A 19,964-nucleotide genomic window follows, 5' to 3' on the forward strand; every position below is an offset into this window, starting at 1 on the left:
TGTAATTTAATAAAATCTGAGCCAAATTTCCAGCGAATCGGCTCGAAAAGAAGTCGAAACACCAGATTTTCAGGGATGTCCGTTTCTAGTTGAGACTCAGGGTCTTGAAATTCTGAGAGGAGGTTCGAAGTTTTTAGGAGTAGTCGTGGAGATGTTTTTCTCTTGGGAGAATAAGATACGCAGGAATGGAGGATTGAAGGGACTCTTGCTTGCGCCGACAAGATTTTCTATGCATTAATGTGGTCGCCGTGAAATCTTCTTTGACAAGATAAGAGAGATTTCAGGTTAGTATGTGCTGAATGAAAATCTGGAGTTTCTCCTTTGAGTTGTTTTCTCTCCTGTAATTGAAGAAATCTGTTTTTTTATCCATGGAGGAAAATCAAGTTCTTAAGTTTTCTGGGCACCTGGATCCAGGAGTTCAGACCCAGAATCTCTTCATCGCCACCGCCGAATCAGGTTTCTACTCATCGACCATTTCATATCTACTATCCCTTCTCCTCTTCTCTACTAGGATGCTAGGTTTCTTGCGGTGAATATCCATCTACAGGGATGTGATTTGAACGGTAGTTAGTATACTTTGAAGGTTTATGCTTCATATCCATTTACAGGGATGTGATTTGTGAATTCGAAAACCTTTAAACTTTTAAATGTAAAAATCAAAATTTGCATTTACAGTTTACAACTGATTTCATTTTGCTTATGTAGCTTAATCCTAGCTGCTGCTGGAAATATCATTCTATATCGAAAAAAGTCCAATTCTCCACAAAAATCAACGTATGTATGAGGAAGATGTTAATTAGAAAGGAGAGCTCTGAACTCCATTGATAACGGATGACGACGAGGTTAGAGGAAGCCTCAAAGTTCTTGGAGTTTTACGCTTGAGAGGTGAAAGTTGGAGCTTTCAGTTGATATACCCTGGTCGATGAAGGTCTAGGGTTTGAGAAGTTGGGGAAGAAGATGCACTAACTTGGAGTCAACTTTAGAGGAAGGAAACAAAAAGAAGATGCATTGACAAACAAGTCGAGTGATTTTCTCAGCCCATTCGATTTACATTGAATTTAATTCTTCTCCACTATTGGGAGTTCTTTTGCTGCCTGCCAAAGACAACGTCTGTTAGTTTCTGCACCTCACAGCTTTTTTAATGGTGTTTAAAAGAAGAGAATTTGCAGGGTTACTTGGGCATTTCGGCAAAACCATGTACCCTCAATTCTCTTTAAATTTATCTGTTTCATTTTCCCGGTTTTCAACCCTGGAGCCAACAAAAATTTCTTCGATTTGTGAACCGTCTTTATGCAACAAAATCAATCATGCTCCTAGCATGGATGAAGTATCTGTTCTGAAAGAACTCTCTGATCTGTTGCCTATCCATCCAAAAACATCAACATATCGTCCCTTTGCTGAAAATTCATCTGAGAAACAAATTCAATGTAAGGAAGTGGATGGGTATTTAACGCCTGCGGAGAAATTGCGGGGGGTTTTCCTTCAGAAACTCCGTGGAAAATCTGCAATTGAATCTTCTCTAACGGCTGCCTCTGTGGATCTGTCTCTAGATATTGTTGCGCAAGTAGTGAACAGAGGAAATTTAGGAGGTGAGGCAATGGTGACCTTTTTCAATTGGGCAGTCAAACATCCTTCGATGCCAAATGACCTTCAGACTTACCATATAATTCTCAAGGCATTGGGTAGGAGAAAATTCTTCAAATTTATGGAAGAAATCTTGAATGAAATGAACAAACATGGTATACACCCCAATTCGGAGACTCTTTTCATTGCAATGGACAGCTATGTGAGAGCTCGTAAAGTGTCAAAAGCGGTTCAAATGTTTCATAGGTTAGAAGAGATTGGATATAAAAGTGATACAGAGTCTCTTAATGTGCTTCTACGTAGTCTTTGCCAGAGATCTCATGTTGGTACTGCATATTCACTATTTCTTGCAATGAGTGGAAAGATGCCTTTTAACCCTACAACATACAACATTATCATCAGTGGCTGGTCTAAAATAGGCAGGGTTAATGAAATTGAGAGGTGTATGAAATTAATGATGGAAGACAAGTTAGATCCTGACTGCTTAACTTTTAGTCACCTTCTTGAGGGTTTAGGCAGAGCTGGCCGTCTTGGTGATGCAGTTGAGGTGTTTGACAAGATGCAGCAGAAAGGTTTTCCACCTGATACTGTTACTTACAATGTGATGATTTCCAATTTTTTATCTTTGGGTGATCTGGATACATCTGTGAAATATTATGAGAAGATGTTGGAAATGAATTGTGCTCCAGATTTAGATAGTTTTACCAAATTGATCAGCGCTTTTCTGAAATCACGAAGAGTTGCTGATGCACTTGAAATGTTTGATGAGATGTTATGCAAGGGGATTTTTCCAAATACTGGGGCAATAACATCTTTTATTGAACCTTTGTGTAGCTTTGGTCCTCCTCATGCTGCCATGATTATTTACAAGAAAGCAAGAAAAGTAGGATGTGGAATATCATTGAAAGCTTATAAACTGTTATTGATGAGACTCTCAAGGTTTGGTAAATGTGGAATGTTGTTAAAAGTCTGGGATGAGATGCAAGAAAGTGGTTATGCTTCTGATAGAGATGGTTATGAGTATGTCATCAATGGGCTTTGCAATATAGGACAGCTGGAAAATGCTGCACTTGTCATGGAAGAATTACTGAGTAGAGGATTTTGCCCAAGCAAGTTCATCTATAGCAGACTGAGTAACAAACTAATGGGTGCAAACAAAGTGGAAAGGGCTTACAAGATATTTTTGAAAGTTAAGAAAGCTCGTTATGCTGAAAATTCACGGCTGTATTGGCGTGCTAAGGGCTGGCACTTTTGAGGATGTATTTTATTTGATGAAGAATGCTGATTTGAGTTATCCAGGCCACTTGTTTTCTCCAGGTAGTTCTTATTAACTTAAAAGACTTCTGTTTATTCTAGCAAATTGTTTGCTTTCTTTAGTGACAAACATGTTTATGCTGTATAATGTGTTCATATTACTATTTAGTGTAAATTATCGCGACTAGATTCTTTAATTGCCTGATGTTTTGGAAAGTTAAATACACCTTTAATGCACATGCTGTACCTAATAAAGGAGTTGACTGGTAAGAATTATCTATGTTATTATTCTTAATTTTACTATTTTTTATAACAACTTGGTTATTCTTTGATGAATAAGCTCTTGATTGCCGTTTTGCAGCTTAGCCTGTGCTAAGATGACTCATTTAGCCATATACTAGTGCAAAGTTTGCTTATTCATTTATCCTAGCAAGTGGTAGTGTTATGAAGAATCTTCCCTTTGTATGATCTATATGTGGATATTACTTTCATATAGGTCTGTTCTTTTTTTCTTAAAGACCATATAAGCCTCACAAGTCACAAAAAAAAATTACATACAAAAGTGTATCATGGTTGATAGATGGTTTCTGCTATTGTCATGCTATTCACATGAATGTTCTTTGGCTTTTTTTAAGAATGACCATGGTCACCTTTGCCTATGGGAGATGCCTGCAGGCATGATGATAATGATGAACCTGTCCAAGCAGTTGATACTCACTGTATTGTTGTTCACAGGAGTAGCACAAGGAAGTTTTTGGTAATTGGTACACATTGACACTCTCCTCTTGCTGGCTAATTCATGTAATTTCTTGATGCCCAAGGTAGATTATGGTCTTTCTTTCCTGCATTCTCTTTCACCTTTCTTGTTATATTTTCCTGTCCTGGATATGTATGTATTTGGAGTCCGTTGCTTCCCTTTCTTTTATTGCTATCATTTGGGGGTGAATTTTCTGATTGCTAGTGAGTGCTGATTATGTGGTTCAGGTTATCCCACAAACATTCTGTTTCTGAGTATTCAGTCAATTCGTTGATGCTTATGGGAAGGAGGGGGGGGGGAGAGGGCATTGGAGGAATGGTTAAGACTGCTTCATTTTTACTAATCATGGGTTTGAATCTTCAAACACCTGGTTTGCAAAAGCAGGGGTAAAGCTGCATACATCCCAGAGGCAGGATCCTCTTGCAGTGGGTATGCCCCTTTTTTCTGTTAATGTTTGTTGGAAATCAAACACAAGTGATTCTTGGCAGGTAATATTCACGTGGAATTGTCAAGCACGTGTTTCTGCCTAATGATCTATCTCACAGTAGAATAGAAAAAACTGTAAAAAAGAAGAAGAAAACATATTCATATTTGCAATAATGCAAGTAAACAATTATAAGAATTGAGAAATCTCAATTTCTTCAATGCAAGATGGCTTGCAGGATGTTTATCATCTCTGTCATCATTATATTATTATTAAAATTATTTTGGCTTTCTCTTATTGCACGTGATCTTATCAAACAGCTTAGTTAACCAGGCTAAGCCACAGATACCTAAACTCTTGCACTTTTATTGGGACCCCACCTAGGCAGGAGCATTGGCTAATTTCATATTTTTTCTTTCTTGGTGCTTCTTTTAGTTCAGCACCATCCTACTTTGGGTATATACCTCCAAATTATGACTTAATGTGAAATGCCTTTTCCTGATCTACCATAACTTGGATCTGTTTCCCTAATTAGGTTCTAGAAATAATGATTTCGTCTTTCATCAGTATCTTCATCCCTTACTAAATTCTACCATCATGACTCTTAATGCACATCTAATATGGGCATACTTTCCCTCATTCTGGCAATCTTGTAGATACTTTCCCCCTTCCTAGGTGTTTAGGTTGTTATTGTGATCTTTGTATTTTCATTTCTAGCTTTTATGCCACATCTGTAGTCCTTTGCGATGTCCTGAAAGTAGCTTTCTTAGTCTTGATGGTGGCATGGACCTCATCACTACACACCAAATCTTCCTGGGAGGGTGATGTTTTCATTTTGATTCCATGTCTACTTCTTTAGCTAGCTCTTTAATACGCGTATGTATCTCATTTGGTTAAATTAATATTTCTTTTCAAGTCCCACTTTCTTGTTTTACCAATGTCAGTAAATGATTTCAGAGATTTGCCTTCCAAGTTCCACCACCTTAAACTTGGGGAAATAAGCCTACCTCTTACAATCTTGTGTGAGCAGGTACATATCCATAACCAGCAATCTATGTTGAGTGGTTAAGCTCTCTCCTTGGATAACTTTGCAATCCTTAATGGATTGTTTGATCTTCTAGAAAGGAAGAAATTTATATGGCTAATTGGCTATTATGATGGCAATTCTGTCAGTAACTAATGCTCCTCTTTCTTCAGAGTAGATGTTTACTGTTGGGTTTGGGTGTCTTGTATTCAGCGGGACCATGTAATTATAGTTGATTGTATTTGTAATTGGTTAAAGTTTTGAGTCAGTTATTAGTATTGGGTCAAAATTGTAATTATATTGGGATTAGGGTTTTAGGTTTCCCTATAAATAATCTTTGTGGAATAGCCTAGGGAACTGGGCAAGCAAAAGGTAATACTTTGTGAGCTGTGAGAGTGATGTGAGGTTTTCTGAAATAGTGGAATCTCTTTTCTCTTTAGTGGATGTAGGCGGCTTTGCCAAACCACATTAAATCATCGTGTGTTTTGCTTGTGTTTTTCTTCGTGGTTGTGCATCCATATCCCCAACATTTACAATGGGCGGATCATAAAAACTGCAAAATCTAAAACTGAGATAGCCTTCTTATTCCTCTAATTGGATGCATAACTTACAACATGCACATTTTCTGATGCAGCACAGCCTTGAGCTGACCCAAACCCACTTGGGTATCCAAACGAAGATGAATTGGGTCCAATTAAAAGTTGGGTTAGATAGGAAATTTAATGCTTTTAGGTCTACTTATTGAGTTTTTTTTTGTAATTTCATTTTTTTTGTCCCATTTCGGTCTTAATTAAGTATTAGCAGTACTTGGGTTAGAAGTGTTGTAAATTTTCTTTCGATACTTATCTGGGCGGCCTTGGTGTAATGGTTAGTGGACCACAGTTGTAACCCAAGGTCAAGGCATTGAAACAGCCTCTTAGCAAAAAATTGCTGGGTAAGGCCGCAAAGGAAATTTGTTCTTCATATTTTATGTCCTCGATTACTTTCATGACATCTATGGTCTCTCCCTACATTACCATTCGTCCCTTATGATTATTTTTTGTCCTTGACATCTTGCTCTATCCATCCAAGTATCCAGAATTGTAAGTAACTACTTTTGTCCAAATTCTACTTAGGGAGTGTAAGCACCGAGAATGTTGACTACTTTCTTGTCTAACTAAAGTTTGATGGAAAGTTTAGACAGGAGAAGCATTGTACATATTTGTAAGAAGAGCAACCTTTATGCTCAAGATGTTGTGCAGAACGGCTATCAAGTCACCAACAGTTGAGAGAGCATAAATTATCCCTCTGCTTACATCTCTATAAAGCTCCTAACACAATTCAATTCTTATATGTATAAATTTCTTCCATCTTTTCATTGTACGAAAATATCAAGCCTTCTAAGCTGAAGGACCACTGAACACCGTGTGGAATCCAGCATCATACTCCTCCATGATTCTTGTGGTCATTCAAGAATTTTGAAACAAAAGATGCATGTTCTATAAAAATCTTGTTAATACTCATCAACACTTTCTTGCAACTCAATAAGTTAGTACATGGAAATGGAGCAGAATGGCGTTTTCATTGCTACTATATTTATTTGATGACAGTTGCATCCTTGCATCATCTTCTTCTTCTCTTTTCTTTTTTCCCTCTCCTTCTGAATATTATTTACTTATTAGAATGAAGAGAGGAGAAAATAACTGAAGATTAAGGACTCAGGCAAGAGAACAAAACAAATTCATGCAAAGACGAAATTGCCCCTTGGCTGAAACCCTAAGTGGGCCTACAAGATGCTCCTAAGAAGCCTCCCTAGGTTGGCTGAACCCTCTAGGAGGGGTATTGTGGGCATTTTTAACCATATTTAGTTGCTGGCATTTAATTCCAGTTTTAATTCTAGAGTCAAGTTTGGTTAAGAAGTCTTGATTTGAGTTAGTAGTCCTTAGTTATTTTAAACTCTAGCACATGTGTCAATTAGAGTTTTAATCAAATAGAATTTAGCACGCGCTTACTAGAGTTTTAAGTTATTTAAACTTTTATTTCAGCATGTGTCCATTAGGGACCCTTAGGTCGTTTAAGTTTTAGTTCAATGATTGTGATTGTGGTGGTGGGATCCTAATCTATAAAAGAATCCCACCTACTGTTGAGTTCTTTTTAGTGGGCTATAAATTAAGGCCTACTCTTTCTTTATAAGTTAAGTCTAATTATTGAATGAAAAGTTATTGAGTTGAGGACCGTGGTTTCCTACTGAGGAGCCATGGTGGATTTTAGTTAGTTCGTCTTGAATATTCAACACCTTCCTTCAAGCTTCTTCAAGTTCTAGCATCTCTCTGCGGCCTTCAATAATTTGCAGCAGCCATTGAGAACCAAGCCAACTTCAACAAGTACAGCATCCCCAGCCCCTGCCCTCTCCTCCCTACCCCATTGCAAGCCCTAGAAGACCCCTCTCCCTCCATTGCAGCCTTCCCCTTGCTGCCATGACCCGGCAGCAACCTCCCCCAACCCCTTTAGGCCTTCCAGCCCCTTCTCATCCCTACGATCACCTAATCCTTCCCCTGCAATTACAACAGCACCTACCCCTTTCCCTCCATAGACCCCCCAAGTACTCCCCTGCCCCTCCCCTGTTCTGTGCACTATTTCAGCCCCTTCCCTCTTGCTGCCGCAACACAGCAGCATAATCTCCCACCCCCTGCGACTCCCCTAGCCCTTGCCCTTACCCCCTACGACCCTCCCAGCCCATCCCCTGTCCTCCCCAGCCCTTGCAATAGCCCCACACCTTCCCCTCTCTCAGACTCTCTTTCCCTCCCTTCACTGACTTGTGGCAACCAGGAAAAACTGAAAAACTGAAAGAAAAGAGAAAAAAGAAGGAAGAAAAAAGAAAGGTTGTTCAAGATCTTCAATCCCATCCGATCCCAACCCATAAAAAATCAGTTAATTCTTAACTTGTCTCTAGGATCTTCCCATCAATTCTTAGATATCCACAAACATCCCAAACCCTTCCCATAATATTTTATCATTATTTGCTGGAAGATTCTGGGCGAATCTTTAAATCTAGGGAAATTATTCTAGAAACCCTAACCCTAGAATTGGGTTCACATCACTAATGGAGTAAATAATCAGATATTTTCAGATTAAATAGATTCCCTCCTGACTCTTGATTTGGTAACAGTTCTTCAGAGGCACAATGTTTTACGAGAACTTGGTTGCTGTGAATCCCAAGGATCCCAACGTAAGCACTTGTCATCTTGATTTTCCCCCCTCTCAATATAGCATGTTTTTCTCATCCAATCAGAGAATTGTATGCTGCCTTATTCTGAATGGTTGTTTTGAGACATGTACTGAGTGTTAACATCTGTTACCTACTATTGGAGCCTGGCTTTCATTCTACATGGCAATTCATAACTAGTGTTAGTTGTTTAGGTAAAAGTATTCATCATTGCCAACGCAAAGCTGTTCTAGTGGTGAAACCAACACCTCTTAGTGAAGAGGTCGTGGGTTCAACTCTTGTTGAGGCATATTAATATCCCCATCCCCCTGCTTAATAAAGCCCCTTTGTCCCAAAAAAAAAAAAAAGTATTCATCATTGATGACCATTGTAATGATTATGGTTATTCTCCTTGTATAATGCAGTTGAATCTGGCTCTATAGTAATGAGACTTAATGGTTACTGTTCCTTCAATAATTAGTTGTTTTGGAGAAATGTAATGCAAAAAAAGGGTTTGGGCTCCAGGAGTGGAGATAGGGAACTGCTTTAGCCTTTAAGGCATGATATTGGCAGCAACCTGCCTTTCTGTTACTAAGATTTCTCAAAACTTGGTCTTAAGTCCAGCTGTATACCACCCAGGGAGTTTGAAAGAAGAAGCCAGAACTGGACCGACTGCTGAAATAGCAACTCGCACATGGGCATACATGTTACACTTCAAGCAGAGCTCAAAAGCGATAGCACTGGTCTTAACTACATAGCCCATATGAGTGGACTCAGGCCTTGCATTCTTCCTTAGCAAGATGCTTTTCAGTTCGTAGAGTGGATCAAACATATGTTCATCTTGATTCATTAGTGCAGTCGCTTCGTTGAGTATAGGCTGACTCAACAGGGCTTGGAACTTGACCACTTCCAATTTTAAAACCCTTAAGGAGACAATCTTGCTTCAATCTCCTTTTCGGCTGCTAATGGGCGAATTGTTCTGTACAGGAACTAAAACCACTTGTGGGTGAAAATGTTATTCTTGTCTAGAATGCTTTTTGTGTTTGTCGTGGAGACTAAAGAGAGATCATATACAAGCAACTAAGCGAGAGCATGATTATTAATGTTCATCTGTAGACACCGCATCTCAAACTGAGCATAGCACATGTCTTGTGTGGAATAAAATTATTCTACTTATCCATGAAAGCTTTCAATGGCAATGGGTTGTCCTTTAAATCTTTGTTCTTTAATGGTATTGTAAGACATAATCAATGGTAGCAGATTTATTTTCTAGATTTACTTGATATTTTTGTGTTTTCCTTATTGAGGTTAGATTTACTAGGATCTCTTATTTTTCTTATAAGTTTCCTGCATTAGGAAGATTTGATTTGTTCTGTGTTTGGTAAGTTATGAGTATAAATAAAGGTCTTGCTATGTCCTTCAGAAATGAGGCATGATTACTCTAACTCTTCCAACATAGTATCAAAACCAACTCTGATCCATCACTGAGCACCATCACCACCATCATCCCTTTCTCATCTTCTCTCTCAAATGCACCTTTCTCTTCTCTCTCAATCGCAGACCTTTTGCCATGTGCTAACCAAAAAAAGGAAAAAAAGGGCGGAAAGTAAAAACCATCGACCTGCAACTCACCCTTCTGCCACCATCGCTAGATTTCTCAAACCCATTAAAGCAAAATTTTCCTCTTTCACCATTGCCCTAACTTGTAGAAGCATCACCAAGCATCATCCTCTTCATCCCCAGAACCATTCTTCTTCCATCACCTCATCCTCTTCTCTTTGTTCTTCTATTGCTACCAAAGAGAAGAAAAAAAAAATTTAATTGAACCCTTTGTTTCTGCTTCGAACCCATCAAACCTCAATTGTCTCTTTGATATCTTTGTCATCGTCTTTCACTTTTATGCTTCACTTTTTTTTTTTTTTTTTTTTTTTAATCTCATCAGCTCAACTTACAGCCATCGCCTACAACACTTGAACCCAAGTTGCAACTAATATCGAAGAACCGTCGCCTGCTCCTAAAACCATCGAAACTAACCAGAACCAAAAACCAAAACCAGACCTACTCCGAAACCATCAAACCCATTGAATACATTGAACCCAATCGAATCGAACCAAAAACCCAACCAGAACCAAAAGAAACCTAACCAGTCCTATGTGTCCTGTGTCATAAATAAAAATATTCCAAATTTTTTATGACTCATTTTTGGTAGTGAGTATTTTCTTCTCCTATTAAAAATTTTACTCCATAGTCTGTGACCTTTTTTATCGGTTCTTGCGATGGCTGATCCGATTACCCCCGCCTCTTTTGATATATCTGGCATTGAGAATCCTCCTTTTTTATCCATTTCTCAAAACCATGATTTTTCTCTTTTCTAGTTGACCATTGTTTAACTTAATTGGACCAATTACCTTTGCTGGTCTCATTTTGTTTCTCTTGCAGTTGGTGCTCGTGGTCTTATGGGCCATTTTCATGGAACTTCTATCAAATGTTCTTCACCTGGTACCGATCAAGACTAGTGGGAGATAGATGAATGCTTGGTTATGGGATTTATTCTCAATTCCTTTAAACCAAGTATTATAGAAAGTTGCCTTCTTCCTGATGTTGCCAAGGAAACGTATTCTAAGGTTGGGAATGATGCTCAGTGCTTTGAAACCGAAGGAAAATTCATCAGTTGTAACAAAAGGAGTTTACCATGTCTTAATACTACAACACTCTTTGAGGCTATTTTCAGACCCTTGACTCCTATGGCTGTTTACTCAATCCTGCGCTATGAATGTTGCTGCCTATTAGAAGTGGGAAGACAAACTTTGAGTGTATGATTTTCTGATATTACTAAATCTTGAGTATAATCAAATTTGTGCACACATTCTATCATAGAAACCCTTTCCCTCATTGGAGCAAGCCTATGCTATGGTTGACATTGAGGACAGTTGGAGGATAGCTATAGTACACGCAGACATTTGACAGGTTTGCATTAATGGCTGGTTTTGGCAACAATAAATTTAGTTCTAGTGATTCTCGTCCTCCTGTGAAGTGTAACTACTGTGAAAAAGAGCGTCATACAAAAGATAAATGTTAAAAGTTGCATTAACGACCAACAAATTCTTGTGGAGGAGGTAAGAATGGAAATAGCAGTAACAATCAAGCATCTGCAAGCCAAAGCTAATTCTGACACCCTGAGCACTTCAACACCTCTTTCCTTAGACGAGTTCCAACATCTTCGCCAGTTGATATTCAAACTTGACGTGTCTTCTCCAATGTCGACTTCCAGTGCAAGTTTAGCTTCTGTCATTGTTCCCTCAGTTGATCCGTAGTCCTTCACAAGTGTTTTCCTTTGTCATAGTGTCAATTCAACTTGCCCCTCCTAGATAATCAAATCCGGGGCAAATGACTATATGACTAGCTCATCTTCCTTGTTTAACGCTTATCCTCTGTTCCTTTTGTTGAGGATGTTCGAACCGCTGATGGGTCTCTTTCCCTTATCTCTGGGGAAAATGATCTATTATCTGTTTGTCTTCTTTTACTTTATCTTTTGTTTTTATGTTCTTAAGTTTTTGGCTAACCTTTTATCTATTAGTAGCCTTACTCATGATATGAATTACAAAATAACATTTTTTCCCTTCTCACTATGTGTCTTAGGACCTAGAAACAGGGCATATAATTAATAGTGATAGATAAGAAGAGGGATTCTACTTGTTGGATGGGACTTCATCATCTCTTTCTACGGCCTCTAGTTCCACCTTTCCTGCACTTTTTACTTTATTGCAGTGGCATCGTCGTCTTGGCCATGTTCCTTCAGCTAGTTTGTCTAAGTTATTTGCAGATTTGGTTAAAAGATGTAATGTGAACGATTTTTGTTGTGAGGCATGCATTTTAGCTAAACAGACTAGGCGTGCTTACCGTATTTCAGATCATCGTAGTATTGTTCCTTTCTTTGTTATTCAATTTGATGTGTGGGGTCCTTCTAGAACTGTGTCTTTGTCTGGTCATAGGTGGTTTATCACATCTATTGACAATTGCATTAGGACCAATTGGGTTTATTTATTTCACCAAAAGAGTAATGTTTTCCCGTAATTTCCAAAATTTTCATTAATATGGTTAGGACAGTTTGGGGCCCAATCAAAATTCTTTATACCGATAATGGGACTGAGTACTTGGGTGGTGCATTTATACCTAGCTAACTATGGCATCATACACCAGACCAGTTGCGTCAAAATCTCACCTTAAAATGGGGTTGCGGAATGCAAGAATAGACATCTATTTAAGGTAGCGCGTTCCCTAATGGCTACTATGCATGTGCCTCAATTTTGGGGTGATGTGGTTCTATTTTTTTTGGATGAATCAATAATTATATTAAAACAAGAGACAACAAGGGATACAAAGAAAAAAAGGGGGGGGGCAACAACCAGTCAAAAGGGCAACTGGAAGAGGAGTTTAGAGAAAGAGCAGTTTAGACTCCAGGAACTAACAATCACCCTATTCCTCGGAAAGTCATAAACTGGGGGGTGGGGGAGAGAAAAAAGCCTAGAAGATACATCAAAATAGATGGCATTCCAAATCAAGATTTGGGATCGAGATTTGGAAGTCCATCTTCTCATATTGCGCTCCCACCAAAGATGGTGAACAGTGGTGGCGAAAACGAGCTTACCCACTTAGTCACAAATCGTGGAGCCAGAGAAAGCTCTCAGGATCCAATTTCAATCTCGAGCAAAACCAAAAGAACATCTCGATCTAGGCCAAATAGAAGCAAGGGCTAAACTCTAAGTGGGTTGAGAGAAGGGATAGGAGAAAAATAGGTGTTCAAGGTTCTCAATACCATTCCAGCAAAGGATGTAGCTGGGGTTGGCTGGGATGTGGCAATTGATGAGGAAAGCTTAGGTATGTAGGGAGGGAGGGCTAAGCTAAGGGATCTCCAAAGGGTGAGGGAGTGGCAAGGGATGTGGCCTTTGAACCAAACCAGGTGGCCATGTGACGGAGGGAGACGGGGATTTGAGGAGGTTCCAAGCAAAGGCGGTTGTGAAGGTTTTCGTATTGGAAGGGATCCATAAGGTGTGGTCAGAAGCAGAGGTTGATTAGTAGGGGGGGGGGGGGGACAACAACCTTTATAGTACCACCTAAGGTTTTTGGTTGTGTTGCCTTTGTCCGAAACCACCATGTTTATGATAAGTCAGACCCTCGTGGGTTACGATGCATTTTGGGATTATCCTCCTATACGGAAGGGGTATAAGTGTTATCATCCTAGTTCTCATCGTTTCTTTGTCTCGATAGATGTTGTGTTCTAGGAACAAATTCCTTTCTTTTCCCCTACACCTCTTTAGGGGGAGAGTCTTCGTGAAGAGGTTCTAGTCTTAATTCCTCTAAATCTCTCTCTTTAGATTCCTGCAGATGATCCTCCTTTGGAAGATGGAATGACCGGACATGAACAACTTGTGGATGATGTGCTAGGGAGCAAAGACCTTTGAAAACCTATCGAAGAAAGCAATGAGAACCCCCTTTTGTGGCGAGCTAGTTGGAACTTCAACTCCTAGTCCTGAAGTACAAGTTTCTCCAAATGAGCCTATTTTTAAATGTGAGCCAATCTTTAACCCCTCATTTGACCCTACTTTGCACCTACCAATTGCATTAAGAAAGCAGCCGCAAACTTGCACCAAACATCCCATTTCCAATTATGTTTCATATTAGTCCCTATCCCCAGAGTTTCAAAGTTTCGTTTCCTTTTTTGTTCTTTAGTTAAATTCCTATTCCTAACACTTGGCTGGAAGTATTATCCCACTCAAACTAGTAGGAAGCAATGTATGAGGAAATGCAAGCTATGGAGAAAAACAAAACGTGGGGATTGGTGAGTTTACCTGCAGGGAAGCAGACTGTTGAGTGCAAGTGGGTGTTCGTGACCACGTACATGGCATATGAGACTATTGAGAGGTATTAAGGCAAGATTGGTGGCCAAAGGCTTCACTCAAACTTATGTGATTGATTGTAAGGAGACATTTTCCCTTGTTGCCAAGATGAACATGGTTCGGGCTGTATTTTCCTTTGTGGTGAATAAGGGGTGGAGCATACAACAATTAGATATCAAGTATGCTTTTCTTCATGGAGAACTCTAAGAGGAGATGTACATGGATGTGCCGCTTAGGTATTCCACTACTGAGACTCGTGGGGAAGTATGCAAGTTGAAGAGTGCTTTATATGGGCTGAAGCAATCTTTGAGAGCATGGTTTGGGGGATTCCTTAAGGCCATGATCTCTAATGGCTACAAACATAGCAATGCAGACTACACTTTGTTCATTAAAAGAGATGGTTCGTTCCAACACTACTGTACTTCTAGCATATCTAAATGATATCGTGATCACAGGCAGCAATGAGGATGAAATTTCAGCCTTGAGGACCTTTTCAGGAATGGTTTTGAGATTAAAGATATCAGAAAGCTTAGGTATTTCATAGGTTTGGAGTTGGCATATTCAGCAAGTGGTCTCGCCTCTCTCAGAGGAAGTATAATCTAAATCTACTTAAGCAAACCGGGATGCTATGGATGTAAGCCTGCTGAAACTCTTGTTGAGCCTAACCTACACTTAAAGGCAAAAGAAGGAGAACTGTTTAATAGGACGAGGTATCAAAAGTTGGTGGGAAGTTGATCTATCTGTCTTATACCATACCAGACATCACATTTGCAGTTAGTCTTATCAGTCAATATATGCATGATCCCTACTCTTCACACTTATATGTAGTGTATTGTATCTTGAGGTACTTGAAGGCCACTTGAGGAAACTGAATTTTGATTCAGCTCATGGACACTTGAAGATCGAGGCATACACAATGCAGACTGGGTAGGGTGTTTGGATGAAGGAGGTCTATCTCTGGGTATTGTGTGTGTGGGAGGTAACTTGGTGACTTGGAGAAGCAAGAAACAAGTTGTGGTTGCAAGGGCCAATGCCAAGGCCGAGTTTAGGGCGATTGCTTAAAGTTTTTGTGAGGTACTATGGCGGAAAGGACTGCTTCAAGAGATTGGGACTGATTAAGAGGTTCCTATACAGTTGTACTCAGAAAGCAAGTCAGCAATCAACATAGCTCACAATTCAGTACAATATGACAGGACCAAGCATGTTGAGATTGATAGACATTTTAACAAAAAGAGAAGATTGAGGCTGGGTTGATTTGTCTCACTTTTGTTACCTTAGATAATCAGTGGGCTGATTTTCTTATAGAGAGATCAAGCACCAAGGTCTTTAGTGGTATTGTTATTGGCAAGTTGGGCATGATAAATATCTATGCTCCAACTTAAGGGGGAAGTGTTGTAAGACAAAATCGATGGTAGCTGATTTTTTTTCTAGATTTACTTTCTATATTTGTGTTTTCCTTATTGAGGGTAGATCTTTTAGGATCTCTTATTTTTCTTGTAAGATTCCCACTTTGGGAATATTTGTTTTGTATTTTGTAAGTTATGAGTATAAATAAAGCTTCTTTTGTGTCCTTCAGACACAAGTCAGGATTCTCCAATCCTTCCAACATATGGAAACATTTTGAAATCACTATTAGCTGAAAATCAAGTTATTGTTCATTAAATTTCTGTAAGGGAATATGTGAATCATTTTATCAAGTTGCAAATTAGTTTCTCTTTAAATTATAAGAGATTCATTATTTCAGCAGTCTAAAGCTCTTTCTGGTATCAATTTTTATGCTCATTTTCTGACAGATTTTCATTATCTTGTGTGTTTGGTATCTATTCTGAAACTTTTGTTAATTTAAAGGAAAATAAAAAAATGATTCCATAATCCATAATAGACTAAAGTCTTATTTGGATTATGGGCCATAAACTCATTCTAATGATTTTTGCGGAAGATCCTTAAATCCAAGTGATCCAACTATTGCAAACTGAATTCACCCCAAAAATAGCTATTGCAAACTGAAAAGTTGAACTACATGTATTTTGAAGAAGAAGAAGAAGAAAGAAAGAAAGAAAGACTTCGTTACTCATCTTTCATCTCACTCCTAAACTGTCTTGATCTTTCTTGCAGCTCTCTTGTTGGGGCTTCTCAAACTTCGCTCTCTGTTCAATGACTTTGGCTCATGGGTCTCTCCCTTTTACTCATTCCCTATTCTCTGAAATTCTTCAGGTAATTTATTTTTCTCTCCCTTGTTCTTCGTCTTTTCCTGGTTTGCTTTTTTTTTTTTTTTGGGGGGGGGGGGTTTGTAGCAGATCTCAACTCCAACAAGAATACCTCTTAAAGGATCATAAAGGAATGTCACTAAGGGTTTTGTAGGTCTTAATAACTGACTCTATTACTTTTTCATGCTTTCACTCATCTCTCTTTGACGTTAAAGCTTCTCCACCAATCATCTTCATGCTCTGCATTGGTGTTCTGATGTGTAGGATCTTTCTTCTTCAATTTTTTGTTGATTCTGAGTGAATTCAGGTTCAGAACTTTGATTTGAGCCTTTTTTATTTTCTCTTTCCCATGTTTTTGTTATAGATTGAGAACTCGAGGGTAACTGGGAGATGATTGTTTCCGTGAGGCCAGTATAGGCAAGGTTTGGGACATTGGTATGGTGTGTAGAGGTTCTATACAGGGGATAGCTATGCTGCCGAATGGTTTAAGCAAAGCCATGGTATGGGAGTTTAGATCTGCTCTGATGGGGGGCAGTTATGTTTGGGAATTTAAGAGTCGTGTCAAGCATGGCCATGGTTACTATTTCAGGTAAAGCTTCATTCCTCTTTTTTATATTTCTTTATTCTTTAGCCCAAATAATACCTTAAGTTCTGTCAGTAGAAGAAATCATGGAAAATGCTAGTTGAAGAATAGGATTTGGTCAATTGTTAGCTTGGCATCCTCTGTTGGATAAAATAGCAAATTTTGAAGACGTATAGCCCAGACGATGCATTTCTATTTTTCGGATTTTACCCTGTACCTAGATGGATGGACTGTAAAATGTTTTGTTTGTTATTCACTTGGCTTTCTTATTCATTTTCTTGGTTTTTAGCAATAGTTTCTGTTTCTCCATTTCAGTTTTATGAATTTTTTTTCTCCTGGCTTGTAATTGACTGTTCACTGATATTATAAGTTTGGAGGCTGAGGGGTTTTCACTTGTGCTTCAACTGATGCTCAAGGTTCGAAATCTCAGTTTTGAGGCCAGTTTTGACCAGCCTTGAAACCGAGATGGTACCGACATTTTGGAAACTCGGTTGGATGCTGGGAATTTTACCAGGTAGTTTGAATACTAGGTTTTGGGAGTTTTTGGAAGGTTTTTTTTTTGTTTGATATCTTGCATACTACCTATTTGAAGCATAAAGAACATAATGGCTCAGGTATCTTGCTTAAAAAAAAAACCAATGAACAATTGTTCTTGAGGTGTTAATATACATGAGAGGTCCCAAGAAATACAAACTTTTTAAAATTGAACATGTTCTATTGCATATATTAAATGTTTGATACAAAATTACAAATACAATAACCAAAAAGAAACTCTTAGGCTTCAGTTCCAAGTCCAAGTTGAGTGCCTGGGTGGATCCATCCCTTGAGATGCATACTCTAGATATTGGACAAAAGCATGCCATGTCATGGTATGGCTATATTAACCTAACATAAGCTAGATATCCCAGCCTAGGCAATGTGTCATCAGGCCATGGGCTGTAACCCAATGATGATGGCTGAACTGGCATAATTGGGTGTGATGGTCTTGAGGGATATCCATAGTAGGAATTCACAAATGATGCACCTGATCCCAATCCATCCCCATACTTGTATGCAGACATACTACTACTAAGGAGTGGTGATTTTTGAGTGAAAAAAAAAAAAAAAAAAAAAAAAGCTTGAAAGAAGCAAAAATTGTGGGGGGGGGGGGGGGATGGTCGAAATTTTGACTTAAATCTCGTTGCAAGTTCTGCCAAATTTCGCAAAGCTTGACCAAGATATGGGAGTTTTAAAGCATAGCCCATCTTCAACTGAGACGGGTCAAAATTTGGGAATAAAATTTCACCTAAGGAATTTTGTCTCAGTCTTTTGGTTGGGGGGGGGGGGGGGGAGATCAACCAAAATAAAATTTTGGTAGTCTATTTAGTTTCCTTGATGTTATGACTAAATTGGACTCATAAGAATATGAAGAGACAGTAATGTTGGATCTTATCATTGTCTCTTCTGTAAGACATAGTAGGCCTTTCATTTCAAAACTTTTGGTAATCTGATTTGAATCTGCTGGAATGGAGAATAAAATCCACCAATATCAATATATACTGATTCAGTGAAGCTTTGAGTTTGAATCCTCTACCCACATGGAGAGGAAACTTTTCAACCCACATTGTTAGATTCATTGCACGTGTTCAATGTAGAAACAAAAATCTTCTTTTGAATGAATGATAAAGGAGCTTTTGATTCTTACATTTTCAAGTTTTTTATAAAGCTTGAACACATGTCATGAATCTAACCATGTGGATTGGAAATTTTCTCTTCATGTGGGTGGAGGGTCTAGATTTTGAATATTTGCCTGATGTTATGCTTAACTAAAAATATATTTTTTAAGCAACAAATTATCAATGGTTGCATCTTCTTGTGATTCAGAAACAGCAATAGATATGTTGGAGAGTATTTTGGATACAAGATCCATGGGTTTGGGTTCTATCAATTTGCAAATGGCCATTGTCATGAGGGTTTATGGCACATAGAATTTTCTGAAATGGCAATGCCAGATGTGGAGCATGGTACTAGGGCATCCTAAAGAGCCCCTTACCCCCATTTACCCCATTTACTGATGCTGTTGGCCAAGCATTTCAGGTACATAATCATCCATATTAGTTCACATTTACCCTTTTTCTATACATTGATATGCTTGGATTCCAACTCTTTAAATTTCTCAATTGGAACTTCAGTCAGCTACGAAAGCAGCATAGAACTCAATTTGTTTTCCCCCGTGTATGAACAAGTGAACTTGGTTGTCATGGCTGCAAACAGAGCTGCCACTGCTGCTTGAGTTGTGGCAATCGAAGCTGTTCGGAAAAGAGTTGATCGGAAACTTGTGGCAGGGTGTTTGAGTTGCAACTTCAGTCAGCTACGAAAGCAGCATAGAACTCAATTCGTTTTCCCCCGTGTATGAACAAGTGAACTTGGTTGTCATGGCTGCAAACAGAGCTGCCACTGCTGCTTGAGTTGTGGCAATCGAAGCTGTTCGGAAAAGAGTTGATCGGAAACTTGTGGCAGGGTGTTTGAGTTGCAACTTCCCCCTTACTGTAATTTGACTCAAGTTATGTATTTGAGAGGACATATCTCTCCTGGTTGGCAAAGTTGGCCCAGAGAGAAGGTTAACAACAGTAGATGCTGATCAATTTGATCGCACTGTATCATGTACATAGATCCGTATATATCAATGAAAGATTTTCAACTGCTGTTTCTCTGCAATCTGCTTCCTACAGTTCCATTCACATTCAAATTCAAATTCCGGAGGGTGTTAAGTCTTAAGAACTTGTGAACAAGTGTAAATACAGAAAAATAGAGACTTCACTCATGACTGGCACATAACAAAACCTCCTCTTTCAACCCCTCTTTTCCTTACTCTTACTTTCTTCTAGGGATGGGAATTGTAATCCACGGAAATGGTTTAACTTGATTCAACCCATCACCCCTAACGACACAAGTTAACAAAAGTACGCAATCAAAATTTCAAATCACTCAAAAGCCATCATCTTCTTCTTCTTGTCTTGACATTTTCTCATCAAATCACTCAAAAGCCATCATCTTCTTCTTCTTCTTGT

At 38.8% G+C, this 19,964-nt stretch overlaps 1 protein-coding gene across 5 annotated transcripts; it reads left to right on the top strand.

Annotated features, from left to right (window-relative positions):
• The first annotated feature begins 58 nt into the window (after positions 1-58).
• Positions 59-19,661, top strand: LOC149015590 (Pentatricopeptide repeat (PPR) superfamily protein). Of its 5 annotated transcripts, none has more exons than XM_089155983.1 (8): positions 59-284; positions 375-456; positions 706-2,901; positions 3,574-3,659; positions 16,240-16,338; positions 16,696-16,920; positions 18,778-18,990; positions 19,086-19,661. In XM_089155983.1, the coding sequence occupies exon 3, from the start codon at positions 1,142-1,144 to the stop codon at positions 2,837-2,839; it is 1,698 nt and encodes a 565-aa protein (XP_089012109.1). In that variant the 5' UTR covers positions 59-284; positions 375-456; positions 706-1,141; the 3' UTR covers positions 2,840-2,901; positions 3,574-3,659; positions 16,240-16,338; positions 16,696-16,920; positions 18,778-18,990; positions 19,086-19,661. The 5 variants fall into 5 exon arrangements, with proteins under 5 accessions (XP_089012109.1, XP_089012111.1, XP_089012112.1 ...); XM_089155985.1 differs by having other exon boundaries at positions 19,261-19,661; XM_089155986.1 differs by lacking the exon at positions 375-456.
• The last annotated feature ends 303 nt before the right edge of the window (positions 19,662-19,964 follow it).

Source organism: Hakea prostrata, chromosome 5 (genome assembly GCF_041222555.1).
Source record: "Hakea prostrata isolate BN-2017 chromosome 5, UWA_Hpros_2, whole genome shotgun sequence".
NCBI lineage: Eukaryota > Viridiplantae > Streptophyta > Magnoliopsida > Proteales > Proteaceae > Hakea > Hakea prostrata.

Bases quoted from the DNA above. Each gene is read 5' to 3' on its own strand.
- LOC149015590 (XM_089155983.1), top strand. From the start codon at position 1,142: ATGGTGTTTAAAAGAAGAGAATTTGCAGGGTTACTTGGGCATTTCGGC.